The sequence below is a fragment of the Erythrolamprus reginae genome, chromosome 2 (assembly GCF_031021105.1).
Source record: "Erythrolamprus reginae isolate rEryReg1 chromosome 2, rEryReg1.hap1, whole genome shotgun sequence".
Lineage (NCBI taxonomy): Eukaryota > Metazoa > Chordata > Lepidosauria > Squamata > Dipsadidae > Erythrolamprus > Erythrolamprus reginae.
The window spans coordinates 340,406,411-340,425,217 of record NC_091951.1 but is presented as its reverse complement, the minus strand read 5'-3'; the positions used below and the strand labels follow the sequence as shown (position 1 = coordinate 340,425,217).

Below are 18,807 nucleotides of genomic sequence, written 5' to 3'. Positions count from 1 at the left end.
GCGAATGTTGGTTTTCTTGCATTCGGCTGACATTTATTGGGCTGTACAACAGCAGCCTTTGTGCATTTTTACTTTGTTTCTTATTTAATGTTTTTATCATCTGTTTGTACCTTCCTATATTCCATGCCATTAATGAGTTTGCAATGCAATCCCCCAGGCTGTCTTGAAGGTTTTGTCTTAAATTAGTTTCTACAAATGACAGCTCCCAAGCAAAAACCAAGCCTGTCACTCCAAAACAAAGTGTTGTGGTCATTATTTCTAAGCAAACCGAATGGCCGTAGTTTTGATAGGTGAATGCAGAGGAATTCTCCATAGGGTATTTGATTCCACCTGAAGTTTCACGCTTACCTTTTTTGCCCTTGCTCAGAAATGTTTTTTAAGACGTGCATACTTTGTGACAAGTTTTAAGCCAAAATACACTTTCATAGCTGTTCAGTCATAACACATCCATTTCTGGCCAGAAATATAAATTGTTTTTCATTCTCAACTAGCCCAAGTAAATACAGCAACATGTTGAATCTCTTTCAGTAAGCATATAAAGATATGGAAGTAACTGTTGATAGACTAGTTTGGTCTAGTGGTTAACATGTGCAGGGCTAGGAACTAAGAGACTGTGAGCAGTCCTGCCTTAAGCCAGGCATAAAAGTTGGCTGAGTGGGCTTGGGCCAATCACCAGGAGGTGGTGAGTTTTAGTTCCACCATAGGCAAAAGCCAAGCTGAATCTGCCACCTCTCTCTTTCTCTTTCTCTTTCTCTTTCTTCCTTCCTTCCTTCTTTCTTTCTTTCCTTCCTTCCTTCTTTCTTTCTTTCTTTCTTCTCTCTCTCTCTCTTTCTCCCTCTCTGCCCGTCTGTCTCTCTCTCTCTCCCTCCACCCACTTTCTTCTTCTCTCTCTCTCTCTCTCTCTCTGCCTCCTTCCTCCTCCCCCCTTCTCTCTCCCTCCCTCCCTTCTTCTCTCCCTCCCTCCCTTCTTCTCTCCCTCCCTTCTTCTCTCCCTCCCTCCCCTTCTTTCTCCCACCCTCCCATCTTTTTTCTCTCTCCCTCCCTCTCCCTCCCTTCTCTCTTTCTCTCCCTCCCCACCTTCTTCTCTCCCCTCCCCTCCCCCACCCCTCTCTCTCCCTCTTGCTCCCTTCTTCTCTCTCCCCTCCTTCTTTCTTTCCCTCCCTCCCACCTCCTCTCTCTCTCCCTCTCTCTCTCCCCCTCTATCTCAGTCTAACCCATCTCTCAGGATTGTTATTGTGGAGAAACTAGGAAAAGAATATTAGGTGTGTTTGCCACCTTGATTTATTTATGAAAATAAGAAAGGTAGGACGGACAGACAGACAGACAGATAGATAAAGTATATAGTGTAGCTCAATTTCAAGAAATGTTAAAATACTGCAGTCTAAATGGAATATAAGCAAATGCAAACATCATTGTCATAGTATTGCTTCTATAATACAGTATTTTCCAAAGGAAGTGGGAATCTTGAAACTTTTAAAAAGATTATTTAAATATTCAAGCAGCAAGCCTTTATGTTTTCTTAAGAGCATCTGCTAGTAAAAGGCAGGTGTTTTTGCTCACTAATGAGGGGAGCTTCAATATCCAAGTAATTCAGAATTGCAACAATGACTTTAAATCACTATTGTTGATTTTATAGTTCCACCCAGCATCAGCTAGAATTTTAAAAGTGGATTTGGCTCTTTCGAGTTTCAAACATCCTTCCCCAGGGGAACTCTGCAATTAAACGTGCCCACTTATTGTTATGCTTCATGGATAGTATAAGTTGCATGAAATGATAAACATGTAATGTTGTCAAAGGGAAAAGAAATCTGGTACAAAATAACTTCAAGGCACTCCTGTGTTGGAATGTAAACAATTGTCAGAACAAAGTGGCTGCTCCAGGATTCAAAGTGGATTGAATGCATCATTAAAATTCAAGATGGGAACTTAGCTTGTGGTATGTTTATTCAGATTCTCAGTCATCCAGGTTATTTATTTTTTGTTTGTTTGCTTGTTTGTTTTCTATCTATCTATCTATCTATCTATCTATCTATCTATCTATCTATCTATCTTATCTATCATATATCTATCATCTACCTTATCTATCTATCTATCTATCTATCTATCTATTTATCTATCTTATCTATCATCTATCTATCTTATCTATCATCTATCTATCATCTATCTATCTATCTATCTATCTTATCTATCATCTATCTATCATCTACCTTATCTATCTATCTATCTATCTATCTATCTATCTATCTAATCTATCATCTATCTATCTATCTTATCTATCATCTATCTATCATCTACCTTATCTATCTATCTATCTATCTATCTATCTATCTATCATCTATCATCTCTCTATCTCTCTATCTCTCTATCTCTCTATCTGTCTCTATCTCTCGCTCTATCTATCTATCTATCTATCTATCTATCTATTTATCTATCTTATCTATCATCTATCTATCATCTACCTTATCTATCTATCTATCTATCTATCTATCTATCTATCTATCTTATCTATCATCTATCTATCTATCTATCTTATCTATCATCTATCTATCATCTACCTTATCTATCTATCTATCTATCTATCTATCTATCTATCTATCTATCTATCTATCTATCTATCTAATCTGTCATCTATCTATCTTATCTATCATCTATCTATCATCTACCTTATCTATCTATCTATCTATCTATCTATCTATCTATCTATCTATCTTATCTATCATCTCTCTATCTCTCTATCTCTCTATCTCTCTCTCTATCTCTCTCTCTATCTCGCTCTATCTATCTATCTATCTATCTATCTATCTATCTATCTATCTATCTATCTCGCTCTATCTATCTATCTATCTATCTATCTATCTATCTATCTCTCTCGCTCTATCTATCTATCTATCTATCTATCTATCTATCTATCTATCTATCTATCTATCTATCTATCTATCTATCTATCTAGATTTCTAGGCTGCCGTTTTACGTAGACTCATGGCTGTCCGAAAAGATGGGTTGTTTTTTTTTTTCAAAAGGCAGCTGGACTTTGTTTTTCCTGGAAGATGTTTCGCCTCTCATCGAAGAAGTGTCTTCAGTTCTTCAGTCAGAACTGAAGAAGCTTCTTGGATGAGTAGAGAAATGACTTCCAGGGAAAACAAAGTTCTGTTGCCTTTTGAAAAAGAACCTTTGAGATGGCTTGTATTCGCTATAGTATCTCCTTTAGAGAAGAAAAAAAAAGATTTTTGGCTACAGTTTTTTGAGAGTTGTTATAAATTAGAAGGTAGGAGTGGGGAAAGTTGTGCAGCAACAGCTCGGTTCCTGAATGTTTTCCTCATGACAACAGGACTGGGGCCCCCCCAGAGAAGGCTCTTCCCCTAGGACCTGCCAAACGACATTGTCTTGTTCAGTGTTTCCCAACCTTGGCAACTTGAAGATATTTGGACTTCAACTCCCAGAATTCTGGGAGTTGAAGTCCAAATATCTTCAAGTTGCCAAGGTTGGGAAACAATGGTCTAGTTGATAGGACCTGGAGAAGGCTGACTCTATGGGACGTAACTGGATGCTGGGATTCATGCGGCAGAAGGCAGTCCCATAAGTAATCTGGTCCCATGCCATGTAGGGCTTTATAGGTCAACTTATGCATATAAGTCAACTTGGGCTAGTCTCCTTCTCTAAATATTAGACCTCAAAGTATAAAATTAAAAACAAAATCTACCAATCTGCCTACACTGGTCCGGTGGGACAGGTCTTGATTTATAACTTTTAATGAAGAAACCTTCATCCTGTTGATACATGCACATATAACCATATTCATATAGGAAAGGGAAAACTAGCAGAGGTAGATTCCTCCTGGTTTGGACATATTCGCACGAAGAGGTAGAAACCTGCTGGCAAAGTTACAATGTCTGTGGATGCTGCCAACTTTATTTTTATTATTTTTATTATTTTTATTATTTTTATTATTTTTATTATTTTTATTATTTTTATTATTTTTATTATTTTTATTATTTTTATTATTTTTATTATTTTTATTATTTTTATTATTTTTATTATTTTTATTATTTTTATTATTTTTATTATTTTTATTATTTTTATTATTTTTATTATTTTTATTATTTTTATTATTTTTATTATTTTTATTATTTTTTTATTATTTATTTTTATTATTTATTATTATTATTTTTATTATTTATTTTTATTATTTTTATCATTTTTATTATTAATTATTATTATTATCATCACCATCATCAATATATTATTATTATTATTATTATTATTATTATTATTATTATTATTATTATTATTATTATTATTATTTCAGTACAACACAGCAAACGAGATCACTATGCTGGATTTCGTATTTTATCACCAGTCGGGCGCTTCCCAAGCACCTAGGACTGCATGATGTAGCGGCGAATTATGTTTGCCGATCCCAGTAAAGCGGCCTTTTGCAATTGACAGATGGAGATTTTGTCAATTCCAATGGTTTTCAAATGTCCGCTGAGATCCTTTGGTATTGCGCCCAGCGTGCCAAGTACCACTGGGACCACTTTCACTGGCTTATACCAAAGTCGTTGCAGCTCGATTTTTAGATCTTCGTATTTCACTCATTTCTCTAGCTGCTTCTCCTCAATTCTGCTGTCTCCTGGGATTGCGATGTCAATGATCCATACTTTCTTTTTCTCCACGATCAGGATGTCTGGTGTGTTATGCTTCAGAATTCGGTCAGTCTGAAGTCGGAAGTCCCACTCATTTTTGACCACTTTTTTGGGCTTATGATCCCACCAGTTCTTTGCCACTGGGAAATGGTAGTTCCGGCACAAGTTCCAGTGGATCATCTGTGCCACAGCATCATGTCTATGCTTGTAGTCAGTCTGTGCAATCTTTTTGCAGCAGCTGAGTATGTAATCGTATGTGATCATTATCATCATCATTATATTATCATCATCATCATCATCATTATTATTATTATTATTATTATTATTATTATTATTTTGGAAGGATTTTTTTGGAGGGGAATTTTTTTTAGGGGGGGAATTGCGCATTCAAACTTAATATTAACTGCTCCAAACTTGACTGTAAAAAATATGACTTCAGCAACCAAGTTGTCGAAGCGTGGAACTCATTACCTGACTCAGTAGTGTCAACCCCTAACCCCCAACATTTTTCCCTTAGACTATCCACGATTGACCTCTCCAGGTTCCTTAGAGGTCAGTAAGGGGTGTGCATAAGTGCACCAGTGTGCCTTCCGTCCCCTGTCAAATTGTCTCTCCTTATCTCATTTATCTTTTCTTCCTTTCAAATATGTTCACCTATACTTTTATATGTTTTCTTCTATTCTTTTCTTTATTTATATTACTACATATTTATTCTCTTCAATGTGTATTATGTATTGGACAAAATAAATAAAGAAGAAGAAAATAAATAAAATGTGGCATGGGAGGAAGCGAACCGGCAGCAAGGTAAATTAGAACCGGGACCGCCTTCTGCCGCACGAATCCCAGCGACCAGTTAGGTCCCACAGAGGTCCCGCAGAGTTGGCCTTCTCCGGGTCCCGTCAACTAAACAATGTTGTTTGGTGGGACTCAGGGGAAGAGCCTTCTCTGTGGCGGCCCCGACCCTTTGGAACCAACTCCCCCCAGATATCAGAGTTGCCCCCACCCTCCTAGCCTTTCGTAAGCTCCTTAAAACCCACCTCTGTCGTCAGGCATGGGGGAATTGATACTTTCCCTCCCCCTAGGCTTATAAAATTTATACATGGTATGCTTGTATGTATGAGTGGTTCTTTAAATTGGGGTTTTAAATTTTAAATTAACTTAAATATTAGATTTGTTTACATTGTATTATTATTGCTGTGAGCCGCCCCGAGTCTGCGGAGAGGGGCGGCATACAAATATATATACATATTAATAAATAATAAATAAATAAATTAGAACCCACCCTGAGAACTAAGTTTGGAGACTATGTCTGCTTTGCATTAACGTGGCTTGTAGAATGTCAGCAGCATTAACTGGCTGTTTTTTGTTTGATTTCTGTTGCAAATAGGTCTTGACAAAGGAAGCCAATATAGTTTCCAGGTTGCAGCTATGACAGCCAATGGAACGGGACCTTCCTCAGAGTGGTACACGGCAGAAACGCCAGAGAGTGATCTTGATGGTAATTGTACTTATTTTCACAGCTGTTGTGCCTGTTTTTGTGCTCAGATAGTTGCCTTGCCTTTTAGGTAAACTGCTGTGGAGGTTAGGATGATCTACTGTCCGAGCCACTGGAGCTGAAGCTTCAATATTTTCTTGTTTTCATTGATTGCATGCTGCTAAATGTTCTCTCTGTGTATGGGCAAGTGAAGCAGAAATGGGTGGAAAAAAGACAGTTCTGTTCTATTCCATTATTTTCACAAGGTGTTTCTAAGCATCTGTTTAATTTTAACTTCTGGACCAGCTGTTGCAACCATGTCTTTCACCAAAATGTAACTATTGGATGGATGCTCAGAGCAAGGGTAGTTTTCACGTCAATATTTTCCATGCTGTGGGTACCACAGGAGATAGCCAAAGAGCTGCTTTACTCTGTGGCAAGTCTAAAAGCTATCTGCTCAGTCCAATCTATTGGTATTCTTAAAGTCTGGAGGCAAAGCCTCCCAGATTCTGAAATACTTCTACCACAAATCATAAGTTTTAGAATGCATGTATGGATTCACTGGAGGAAACCAAGATTTCTTAGGGCTAGTAAAAAAAGAAAACAATTTTCCAGAAGCCCATATGCATCAGGAGACATCTCCCAATGTTTCTCCTCAAGCATTTAATACAAGCATCCAGTTTTGGTCACTATGCTATAAAATAATAATAATAATTTATTAGATTTGTATGCTGGCCCTCTCGGAGCACTCGGAACGGCAAAACAATGTTGAGTCTTTTGTATATATATATTGGTGAATTTCAATAATCAGGGGGGAGTTGGGGAACCCTTACAGAGTAGTGCCGAGGATGTCAACAGTCTCAAACTCAACCCGGATAAGACAGAGTGGCTGTGGGTTTTGCCTCCCAAGGACAATTCCATCTGTCTATCCTTCACCCTGGGGAGGAAGTATTGACCCCCTCAGAGAGGGTCCGCAACTTGGGCGTCCTCCTTGATCCACAGCTCACATTAGAGAACCATCTTTCAGCTGTGGCGAGGGGGGCGTTTGCCCAGGTTCGTCTGGTGCACCAGTTGCGGCCCTATCTGGACCGGGACTTATTGCTCACAGTCACTCACGCCCTCATCACCTCGAGGCTCGACTACTGTAACGCTCTCTACATGGGGCTACCTTTGAAAAGTGTTTGGAAACTTCAGATCGTGCAGAATGCAGCTGCGAGAGCAGTCATGGGCTTTCCCAAAAATGCCCATGTTACACCAACACTTCGCAGTCTGCATTGGTTGCCGATCAATTTCCGATCACAATTCAAAGTGTTGCTTATGACCTATAAAGCCCTTCATGGCATCGGACCAGAATATCTCCGAGACCGCCTTCTGCTGCACAAATCCCAGCAACCGATTAGGTCCCACAGAGTTGGCCTTCTCCGGGTCCCATCAACTAAACAATGTCGGTTGGCGGGCCCCAGGGGAAAAGCCTTCTCTGTGGCGGCCCCAATTCTCTGGAACCAGCTCCCCCCAGAGATTAGAACTGCCCCTACTCTCCTTGCCTTTCGTAAACTCCTCAAAACCCACCTTTGTCGTCAGGCATGGGGGAATTGAGCTATCTCCCCCGGGCCTATATAATATATGTATGGTATGTTTGTAGGTATGTCTGCTTAAGAATGGGTTTTTCTTAACTACTTTAAATTTTTAAATTGTAAATTATTAGATTTGTTTTGAATTGTTTTATTATGTTGTGAGCCGCTCCGAGTCTGCGGAAAGGGGCGGCATACAAATCTAATAAATAAATAAATAAATAAATATAAAAAATAAAAAAGGAAAATAAAGGAAAATTTAAAAAGACGTTGAGACTCTAGAAAGAGTGCAGAGAAGAACCACCAAGATGATTAGGGGCCAGGAGGCTAAAACATATGATGAGGAACTGGGAATGTTTAATCTAGTGAAGAGAAGGACCAAGGGAGACATGCTACCAGTGTTCCAATATCTCAGGGACCGCCACAGAGAGGAAGGGATCAATCTGTTTTCTAAAGCAGCCGAATGCCAGACGATGAACAATGGATGGAAACAGGACAAGGAGAGATTCAACCTGGAAATAAAGAGAAATTTTCTGACAGTGAGAGCAATCGACCAATAGAACAGAAGTTGTCTTCAGAAGTTGTAGGAGCTTCATCACTGGAAGGTTTCAAGAAGAAACTGGACTGCCACCTGTCAGAAATAGTGCAGGGTAGCTTCTCCCACCCCTACCCCACAGAGGCCCTCGGGAGGCCAAAAATGGCCTGTTTCCCAACTTCTGGTGGGCCCAATAGGCTCGTGTTCCACACTCCCAAGTCTCCAAAGGCATAGCTAGAGGTATAACAAGCAGGAAGAGGGAGATTGTGATCCCCTTATATAGAGCGCTGGTGAGACCACATTTGGAATACTGTGTTCAGTTCTGGAGACCTCACCTACAAAAAGATATTGACAAAATTGAACGGGTCCAAAGACGGGCTACAAGAATGGTGGAAGGTCTTAAGCATAAAACGTATCAGGAAAGACTTCATGAACTCAATCTGTATAGTCTGGAGGACAGAAGGAAAAGGGGGGACATGATCGAAACATTGAAATATGTTAAAGGGTTAAATAAGGTTCAGGAGGGAAGTGTTTTTAATAGGAAAGTGAACACAAGAACAAGGGGACACAATCTGAAGTTAGTTGGGGGAAAGATCAAAAGCAACATGAGAAAATATTATTTTACTGAAAGAGTAGTAGATGCTTGGAACAAACTTCCAGCAGACGTGGTTGGTAAATCCACAGTAACTGAATTTAAACCTGCCTGGGATAAACATATATCCATCCTAAGATAAAATACAGGAAATAGTATAAGGGCAGATTAGATGGACCATGAGGTCTTTTTCTGCCGTCAGTCTTCTATGTTTCTATGTTTCTATGTTTCTATGTTTCCCTGGATCCTGGGAAGGGTAAAAAACCCTCCCCTATCCACCTGGAGGCTCTCTGGAAGCCAAAAACATCTCCCAGAGCCTTTGTGCAAGCCAAATATCAGCTGGCCAGCACACACATACACATTGGAGCTGAGCTAGGGCAATGGCTCATGTGCCAGCAGATATGGCTCCGTGTGCCACCTATGGCACCCAGGCCACAGATTCGCCATCACTATTGTAGGATCTCTGGCTTGGACTAGATGATCTTCAAGGTCCCTTCCAACTCTGTTAATCCGTGTCTCTAAAATAAACCCTAAAAAGTTATATTTTAGCCTTTTTTCTTTTAAAGATTCAACCTTGCAAAAACCCACTCTGATCCATTCCCAAATGAAACAGAGATGTATTAGTGCTTTTGCTAAGGCTCGGAAAGCCATATGATTAGTTTTCCAAATACGTGCACATCAGGGTTGTTGTTTTTAAAAGGACCTCAGAGAAACTGGGACAGGTGGCAAGAAGGATAATGAAGTGGTCAGGGAACTAGAAACAAAGTCCTAGGACAAGAAGTTGGATATATTTAACGTTGAAGGAAAAAAGGATCAAACAAAGGAAATATGGCAATTCTTTTCAAGTATCTAAAGAAGGTGGTTTCCCCACCACCACAAATGAGGGCCAAGACTTGCCTTTGTTTTCCCAAAGTGCAGAACCAAAAATAATGGTTTTAATTACAGAAAAGTATTGTAGATTTCAATTGAATGCATGAAAAATAATAATAATATTTTAATACATTGGAACTTAGTTTTGAATACATTGGAACTGATTGAGTGAAGATCAGATCAGCTAGATCTAGTCTTCTGGAATGTTTTAATTCAGATTCCTGTACAGGAGGAGTGGGTTATAGCAATAACAGTAGCATGTAGACTTATATACCACTTCACAGTGCTTTACATCCCTCTCTAAGTGATTTATAGAGTAAGCATATTGCCCCCAATAATCTGGGTCCTTATTTTACCGACTTTGGAAGGATGGAAGGCTGTCAACCTTGAGCCTACTGAGATTCGATCTGCCAAAATGCTGGCAGCGGGTGATCAGCAGAAGTAGCTTGCAGTACTGCACTCCAACCACTACACCACGGAGGCTCTTATATTATACAGACCTGTCCCTAATGCTCTCACTTTAAAGGTAAACATTATTATGCAAAGCACAGGAAAGGTAAAAGGAATAGTGAAGCAAGAAAAAGAAATATCACTAAATATAAGTACATATACAAGTATAAAAAGTATAACTACAAATATAAATGCAAGTATAAAAAGTGACAAGAATGGAAAATAAACAATGTCGGTTGGCGGGCCCCAGGGGAAGAGCCTTCTCTGTGGCGGCCCCGACCCTCTGGAACCAACTCCCCCCCGGAGATTAGAACTGCCCCTACTCTCCTTGCCTTTCGCAAGCTCCTTAAGACCCACCTGTGTCGCCAGGCATGGGGGAACTGAGACATCTCCCCCGGGCATATACAATTTATGAATGGTATGTGTGTATGTACGTGTGTTTAGAAATTGGGTTTTTAAATGTTTTTAGTAGAAATTTAGATTTGTTGTGAATTGTCTTTTGCACTTTGTTGTGAGCCGCCCCGAGTCTGCGGAGAGGGGTGGCATACAAATCTAAATAAACATAAACATAAACATAAACAAAATACCTAAGACAGAATACCAGCAAAATACCCCAAGCCTGTAAAGATGAAGTGAGAAAGCTAAATCTCCCAATGAACAAAGGTTTGCGACAAAAGTAAAAAAAATAACAAAAAAAATGTCTTCCAACATATTAAAAACAAGAAAAAAAAGTCAAGGAAACAATTGCTCCATTGTAGGGAGGAAGTGGCAAGAAGGTGACAAGCAACAAGGAGAAAGCAGAGCTTCTTAACTCGTTTTTTGCATCTGTCTTTACACAAAGAGAAAAAAAAAACCAGTCCAATCTATCAAAAATAACATCACAAAAAACATATTAGGAACACAAGTTAAAATAGGGAAGAAAATGGTAACTGAACACCTGTCTACCCTAGATGAGTTCAAATCACCAGGACCAGATGGATTATACCCCAAGATTCTGAAGAAACTGGCACATGAAATCTCAGAACCAGTGAACTATATCTCTCAAAGATCCTGGAGCAACGAGGAACTGCCAGAGGACTGGAAAAGAGCTGATATAGCTCCCATCTTCAAAAAAATGAAAAAAAAAATAGATCCAGGAAACTACAGACCTATCACCCTAATCTCAATACCAGTGAATATTCTGGAAAGGGTAATCAAGCAATGAATAAACAAACACCTAGAAGCAAACAAAGTAACATCCAAAAGCCAACATAGGTTTGTCCAAAACAGACCATGCCAGACTAACCTTATTACAACTTAACCTTATTTTTGACAAAGTGACAAAATTAATGGACCAGAGGAATACTGTCGATTTAATTTACTTGGACTTCAGTAAGGCATTTGATAAAGAAGACCATAACCTACTACTAGATAAAGTTGAAAAAAATGAGTGTTAGACAGCAACACTACCAGATGGAATATGGACCAACCATATTCAACATATAGTGATCAATGGAATTGCATCTACATGGGGGGAAGTATGCAGTGGAGTACCCCAAAGCTCTGTTTTTAGGCTCAGTACTCTTCAACATCTTCATCAATGACTTGGATGAAGGGATAGATGGGGAACTCATCAAATTTGCAGATGACACCAAACTGGCAGGAATAGCCAACTCTCCAGAAGATAGGTTCAAGATACACAAGGATCTTGACAGACTTGAACATTGGGCTCTATCAAATAAAATAAAATTTAATGATGAAAAAAATGGGTTCTACATTTAGGCAAGAAAAACAAAATGCACAGGTACAGTATATGTGCTCAACAGTAGTAACTGTGAGAGGGATCTTGGAGTCCTAGTGGACAACCATTTAAATAGGAGCCAGCAGTGTGCAGCATCTGCCAAAAAAGCCAAACACAGTTCTGGGCTGCAGAGGGATAGAATCAAGATCACGTGAAGTGTTAATACCACTTTATAATGCCTTGGTAAGACCACATTTGGAATAATGCATTCAGTTTTGGTGGGTTCCTTTTGGTTCTATAGAATTTGTACTAAGCTGGTGGAGTCTGTTGATGTTGATCGGGGGATGCTGCCATCTTTTTGTTGTTGTTTTTTCTCCCCTCTATTTCTTGCTCTTGTTTTTGGCATTGCACATGTGCCACCATCTTGTTTTGGGCTCTCTTTTTTTGCTTTTTTTGCTGATTTTTGCTTTTGTACATAGGCAGAAATCAAGTATTCGGCATTATGTGTGCGTGTGTGCGTAAAGCGCACTTGTGTGCTGCAGCCACATGGGTGCAATGCAAGCACAGCCACGTGGTGTGGGAGGAAGTGACTCGGCGGCGAGGTAAATTGAAACCCACCCCTGGTGCACACATGCACGAGCAAACCAGTAGCCATGGGATTTACAACCCACTAATGCTTCTGACCTCCAGCTTTGTCTCTATAGGAATTACCTTGTTTCCCTGAAAATAAGACTTATATTAATTTTTGCTCTCAAAGATGTCTTTTTTTCAGGGGATTTTTTTTTCAATGAAGAAGAATTCACATTTATTGCTGAACAACAAAAAAAGAACATTGATTATACAGTAATACCTCGTCTTACGAACTTAATTGGTTCCAGAAGTAGGTTTGTAAGGCGAAAAGTTCGTAAGACGAAACATTGTTTCCCATAGGAAACAATGTAAAAGCGATTAATGCGTGCAAAAAGAAAATAAAATTGCAAAATGGTGCTCCGCTGGGCGCCACCGCCCAGCTGTCACCTTTTAAAACAGCCGGGGGGCTTCTCAGCATTCTCCCAAACTCAAACCCCAACCCGAGCCCGAACTTTTTGGGTTCGGGTTCGGGAGGCCACCAAGAAGCGCCGCCGCCCGGCTGTCACCAGGAGTTTGGGTTCAGGTTCGGGTTCTGGAGGCCGCTGAGAAGCACCTGGCTGTTTTAGAAGGTTACAGCCGGGCGGCGGCGGCGACATTTTTGCGATTGGCAGCGGCATTTTCGGCCAATCTGGAGGCTGGAAAGGAGGTGGGGAATCCCAATAGGGAATTCCATGGGCGGAGCTTTGACGTCACAAAGTTGTCATCACAAACCAGCATAACCAGGCAAACTGTGAGCCCTATCAAGAATTTCTTACTACTACCGTACCATTATTTCCATGTACAACAATTATACTTTCTTCAAATATATGTCATATATGTTCTGTTTGGGAATGCTGCGAAATGAAACGTTTCCTACGTCTTACTTTTGGGGGATGCCTTACATTAGGCAATTTTACAAAACCTCTCCTATGCCTTACTTTCGGGGGTGACTTATTTTCAGGGAAGCGGGGTAGCCAATCAGTAGGAATTCTGAGTGCCTGAATCCTAGCAAAACTGGAAGTCCATAATGGGCAAATCTTTCCTTGACAGGCTGAAATTGGCAGGGCCTTTGATTTGTCAGAGAACTACAGAGCCTGTTTGCTCAGCTGAAATATTAAAATCAGTGCGATCAGCTGAAGTCTTGAGAGCAAGAATCCTCCTGAGTGCTCAGAAATGAATGTCTCAACTGAATGGATGACAAATCAATGACTGATAACCCCAATATTTATTCATTTCAGGAGAACGGTTTCAAATCTAAGGGGGCTTGTTTTGTGTGCTTTCATGATCTGCGCACCATTTGGGGCATCTTTGTAATTTAACAGTCGATTGCGGATCAGCCAGAGATCTGCTGTTAAATCTGGAACTGGCTTTGGCCTATCCCTGTTTGAAGGCATTTCTTTAAGGCAGTGTTTCCCAACCTTGGCAACTTGAAGATATTTGGACTTCAACTCCCAGAATTCCCCAGCCAGCAAATGCTGGCTGGGGAATTCTGGGAGTTGAAGTCCAGATAACTTCAAGTTGCCAAGGTTGGGAAACACTGCTATAGCATAGCATAGAATAGAATAGAATAGAATAGAATAGAATAGAATAGAATTTTATTGGCCAAGTGTGATTGGACACACAAGGAATTTGTCTTGGTGCATATGCTCTCAGCGTACATAAAATAAAATATACATTTGTCAAGAATCAAGTGGTACAACACTTAATGATTGTCATAGGGGTCAAATAAGCAATGAAAAAGCAATATTAATAAAAATCTTAGGATATAAGCAACAAGTTACAGTCATACAGTCAACATGGGAGGAAATGGGTGATAGGAATGATGAGAAAAACTAGTAGAGTAGAAGTGCAGATTTAGTAGAAATTCTGACAGTGTTGAGGGAATTATTTGTTTAGTAGAGTGATGGCGTTCAGAAAAAAAACTGTTCTTGTGTCTAGTTGTCTTGGTGTGCAGTGCTCTGTAGCGACGTTTAAGGATCATCCCTGTAGAGAAATAGATCCAGTAAATTCTACCAGGCTAAAGAAGAGATTGGTTATGGCCAGTGTTCCCTCTAATTTTTTTGGGGGGTGGGCAGAAAAGTATAGTGTCTGAGCGGCAGTCCCTTCGGGACTGGCCGGCACAGAATAGATAGATAGATAGATAGATAGATAGATAGATAGATAGATAGATAGATAGATAGATAGATAGATAGATAGATAGATAGATAGATAGACAGACAAACAAATAAACAAATAAACAAATAAACAAATAAACAAGCAAGCAAGCAAACAAACAAACAAACAAACAAATAAACAAATAAAAAACCCACACTGTTTTGCCTCAGAGAATTTCAAAATAAAATACTGTACTGTGTCTCTATAACAGTGAGCTCATAATAGGGCAACTCTATCAATATCAAAATGCCACTTAAATAGTTGAGCTAGTTTCAAACTATATTTTGAATTTCTTTCTCTCTTCCTTACTCCCATTCTTTTTCTTTCTCTTTTCCTTCCTCTCTTTTTTCTATCTGTTTCTCTCTCTCTTCCTCTCTCTCTCCTTCCTTGTCACTCTTTCCCTCTCGGCTTCTGGGCAGGTTTGGAAAACTCTGAGTTGATGATGATTTTTAAGTGAGCGATTGCTCACTGTTCAGCTTAGAGGGAACTATGGTTATGGCAGGCCCTTTTTCTCATTTTTGCTGTAATAGTTTTGTCGACACTGCTGCCTTCTTGGCATTTGCACTAACGTGGAAACAAATAGTATCTTTTAAAGAATTGCCTTAACTCCCTAGGGATATGCCTTTTAATCCGTTTGTTTTGCTAAAGCAATTAGAAAACTAAACAATGCAGGCTATCCAATATTCCCTGGAAAGCCAAACAGTCTTTCCAACAGCTGGAAAGGTTTTAAATATTCATTTTGAAAGAAAAATCCTATGTTTCATTTTCTTTTTTTTAAAAAAAGGATTTTTTTTTCTGACCTCCTGAAATTTTCTACGCTAATCACATCACTTGCTTAGCTTTTGTAAAATTAGCCAAAGAGGCTCATTGGTACTATATAACATCCCAAGTTGGTATTCACTTCATTTCCCTACTGGTTCGCAAATGTGAGCATACACATGGCCTTCCGTCATTGATTGACTCCAATGGGTACAGTCAGATTCGCAGAACTGGTAGAAAAAAATTTGGTCATGTACTTAGAACCCATAGAAAAAAAATTGATTTTTTTTTCTTTTTCCCCCTTCTGGGCTCTGGGTATGTTTTTCCTATCGCAGTAAATGAGGTTGAATGTGTATAATTTTAGAAGAGCTGTGCGTGTGTGTGTGTTTGTGTGTGTGTGTACATACACATACAGTTTATATAGTAGATAATGTATGTTTTTGTGTGCCTGTGTGTAATATGTATGTACTTATTTGGCATATATACATAAAATTGAATAGTATATTTTGGATGTTCAGTAATAGTAAATAGGGAAATTGTATCTCTTTGAGGTCAGGAGAGGCCAGGCACCCTAACCCTAACCCTAACCCTAGCCCTAGCCCCCTAGCCCTAACCCTAACCCTAACCCTTGACGTGAGTGACATCAAGTTGGCCACCTTTAAGCCAGTCACATGACCTTTAAGCCACCCTGGTCACATGATCGTCAAGCTAATCCCACCTGGTCACATGGCCAGGAAGACACACCCCAAAAATAAGCCACACCCATTCACACACACACATCCACGCACACACACATAGCTCTTTTCAAATAATACACATTCAACCTTATTTACTGCATTAGGAAAAAAGTACCCAGAGCCCAGAAGGGAAAAAGGGGGAAAAAAAATTCTACCAGTTCTGCATATCTGACCAAATTTTTTTTACCGTTTCTGCATACCTGACCGTACCCATAGGAGCCCATCACTGTCTAAAATCTGCTGGATTTCACTGTCAATTGAAGTCCACATCTTAAAATTTGCCAAGCTTGACAAATATTGGCTTAGAAGATGATTCCGTGAAAAATCTACCTTCTTGCAAATTCAGTCTTCAGCTTTACAGATCATGATCCTAGTGCCAGTTATAGGCTGTGTACCAATGGATTAACAATGCCGACAAATTTTCAGAAGTCCTTTTCAAGACCAGAAAATTGTGCAAACATTTACAAAATAAATTAGGCACAACGATGAGTGTAGCACTTTGCATAATAATTTGGATAACAAGGCAAGTTTCAAAATCAGTTTTTGGAATGGCCGGGCTACGTAATTTTATTATTTTTACATTATTAGCATATCACATATTGTTTGATATTTAAGATCTATTTCTGGAACCATTTTTTCTAGTTCTTTATCAAGTCATCAGTTATAATATTAATGAACTATGTGATAGTTAACAACTTTCAACACCAAACTTTCTCTTTCATCAGCCTTTCTCTCTCTCTTTCTTTGTTATTCTTATTTCTTACATTTATAAAAATAGTTACATTTATAAGAATCTTGCCTCAACACCCAAGTGAATACAGTAACTTTTATAAAGCTGATTTAAAATGGCATCTAATAATTATTACAGAAATAAAGAGCAAACAATTTCAAATATTTTATGCAATTGTAAAAAAACAAATTACATAAGCCCTGTGTTCTTAGAACATCCTGTCTTTTAACCTGATATACTCCAATCTATTTCTAATTATGTAAGCATTTTTTTTTAGCCAAGCATAGCTCAAAAACAAATTTTGTTAACTCTGCTATATCTTAATTCTAATCTTCTTCAATTCTAATCAAACTTTAAGAGTGGGTTAAACCTGTTATTGGAAACTTTGCCAAACTTCAACACAAATCACATAAAATGTATTAAAGGCACACAGAAAGCAATCAAGGTCAGCAACACTGACAAATGTTAGTATCATCATTTTTTTTTAAAAAAATATGCTTTTTCAGTGTTTATGGTTGGAATCTTTCATAGGCCTTTGTTATCTGAGTTTGCTTCAACATTTTGCATTGATATTTCACTGATAAAAGAGAATATTTGCACAGGATAAGATATTGTGTATAAACCAAGAGCAAACCCCACTCTCTTCTAGTACTAAAGATCTTACCCAATTGGGTAATGAAACTTTTGTAAGGACATAGCAGAACAAGCCATTAGGACTAGATTCAGCAGTCCTCCTGCATTTAAAAGACACAGACCACTCTTTTGAAGACAACAAAGTCCATATTTTCGACAGAGAGGATCACTGGTTTGAAAGACGAGTTAAAAAGACCATCTGTGTCAAAATTTAACAGCCCTTTCTCAACAGAGGGGAAAGGAGAGGACATCATCCATCTCCAATCTACAACAAGTGGTCAAAATAGGAAGCACCATATCCACCCCCGTCCCACTTAAAAGCGGTGTTCCCCAAGGTAGTGTACTGGGACCACTGCTCTTCATTCTCTACATCAATGACCTTTGTGATTACATCACAAGCAACTGTGTCCTCTTCGCCGACGATGTAAAACTCTTCAACACCACCGAAAACACAACTACTCTCCAAAAAGATCTTGACGCTGTTTCTGAGTGGTCTAACACATGGCAACTCCAAATCTCAACTAGCAAATGCTTTGTCCTACACATTGGGAAGAAGAATCTGAATTCCAAATACAAACTGAATAATCAAATTATCACAGATAATCCCCACTCGGTTAAAGACATTGGTATACTAATAACAAAAGATTTAAGTGCCAAAGCCCACTGCAACAATATAGCCAAGAAGGCTTCAAGAGTTGTAAAACCTATGTAGCTTCTGCTCTGGCAATCTCACACTACTTACCAGAGCTTACAAAACTTTTGCCAGACCCATCCTCGAATACAGCTCATCTGTTTGGAACCCATATCGCATCTCGGACATTAACACCCTTGAAAATGTCCAAAGATACTTCACCAGAAGAGCCCTTCACTCCTCCACTCGAAATAGAATACCCTACGAGACTAGACTTTCAATCCTGGCCTAGAAAGTTTAGAACTAAGACACCTTGAACAAGATCTAAGTATTGCCCACAAGTTCATATGCTGCAACGTCCTGCTTGTCGACGACTACTTCAGCTTCAACTACAACAACACAAGAGCACACAACAGATTTAAACTTAATATTAACCGCTCCAAACTTGACTGTAAAAAATATGACTTCAGTAACTGAGTTGTCGAAGCGTGAAACTCATTACCGGACTCCATAGTGTCATCCCCAAACCCCCAACACTTTACCCTTAGATTATCTATGGTTGACCTATCCAGATTCCTAAGAGGTCAGTAAGGGGCGAGTACAAGTGCACTAGAGTGCCTTCCGTCCCCTGTCCTATTGCTCTCCTATATCTCCTATACCTTTCTTCTATTCCTATATCTCTTCTTCTATTCTTTCATT

At 39.1% G+C, this 18,807-nt stretch overlaps 1 protein-coding gene across 1 annotated transcript in view; it reads left to right on the top strand.

The window, feature by feature from the left end:
- Window positions 1-18,807, top strand: part of DCC (DCC netrin 1 receptor) — a 927,153-nt gene that overhangs the window by 651,102 nt on the left and 257,244 nt on the right. Inside the window, exon 14 of the mRNA XM_070736918.1 lies at window positions 6,031-6,141. Within this exon, the coding sequence (XP_070593019.1) occupies window positions 6,031-6,141 (111 nt within the window). The remainder of the gene's footprint in view (window positions 1-6,030; window positions 6,142-18,807) is intronic.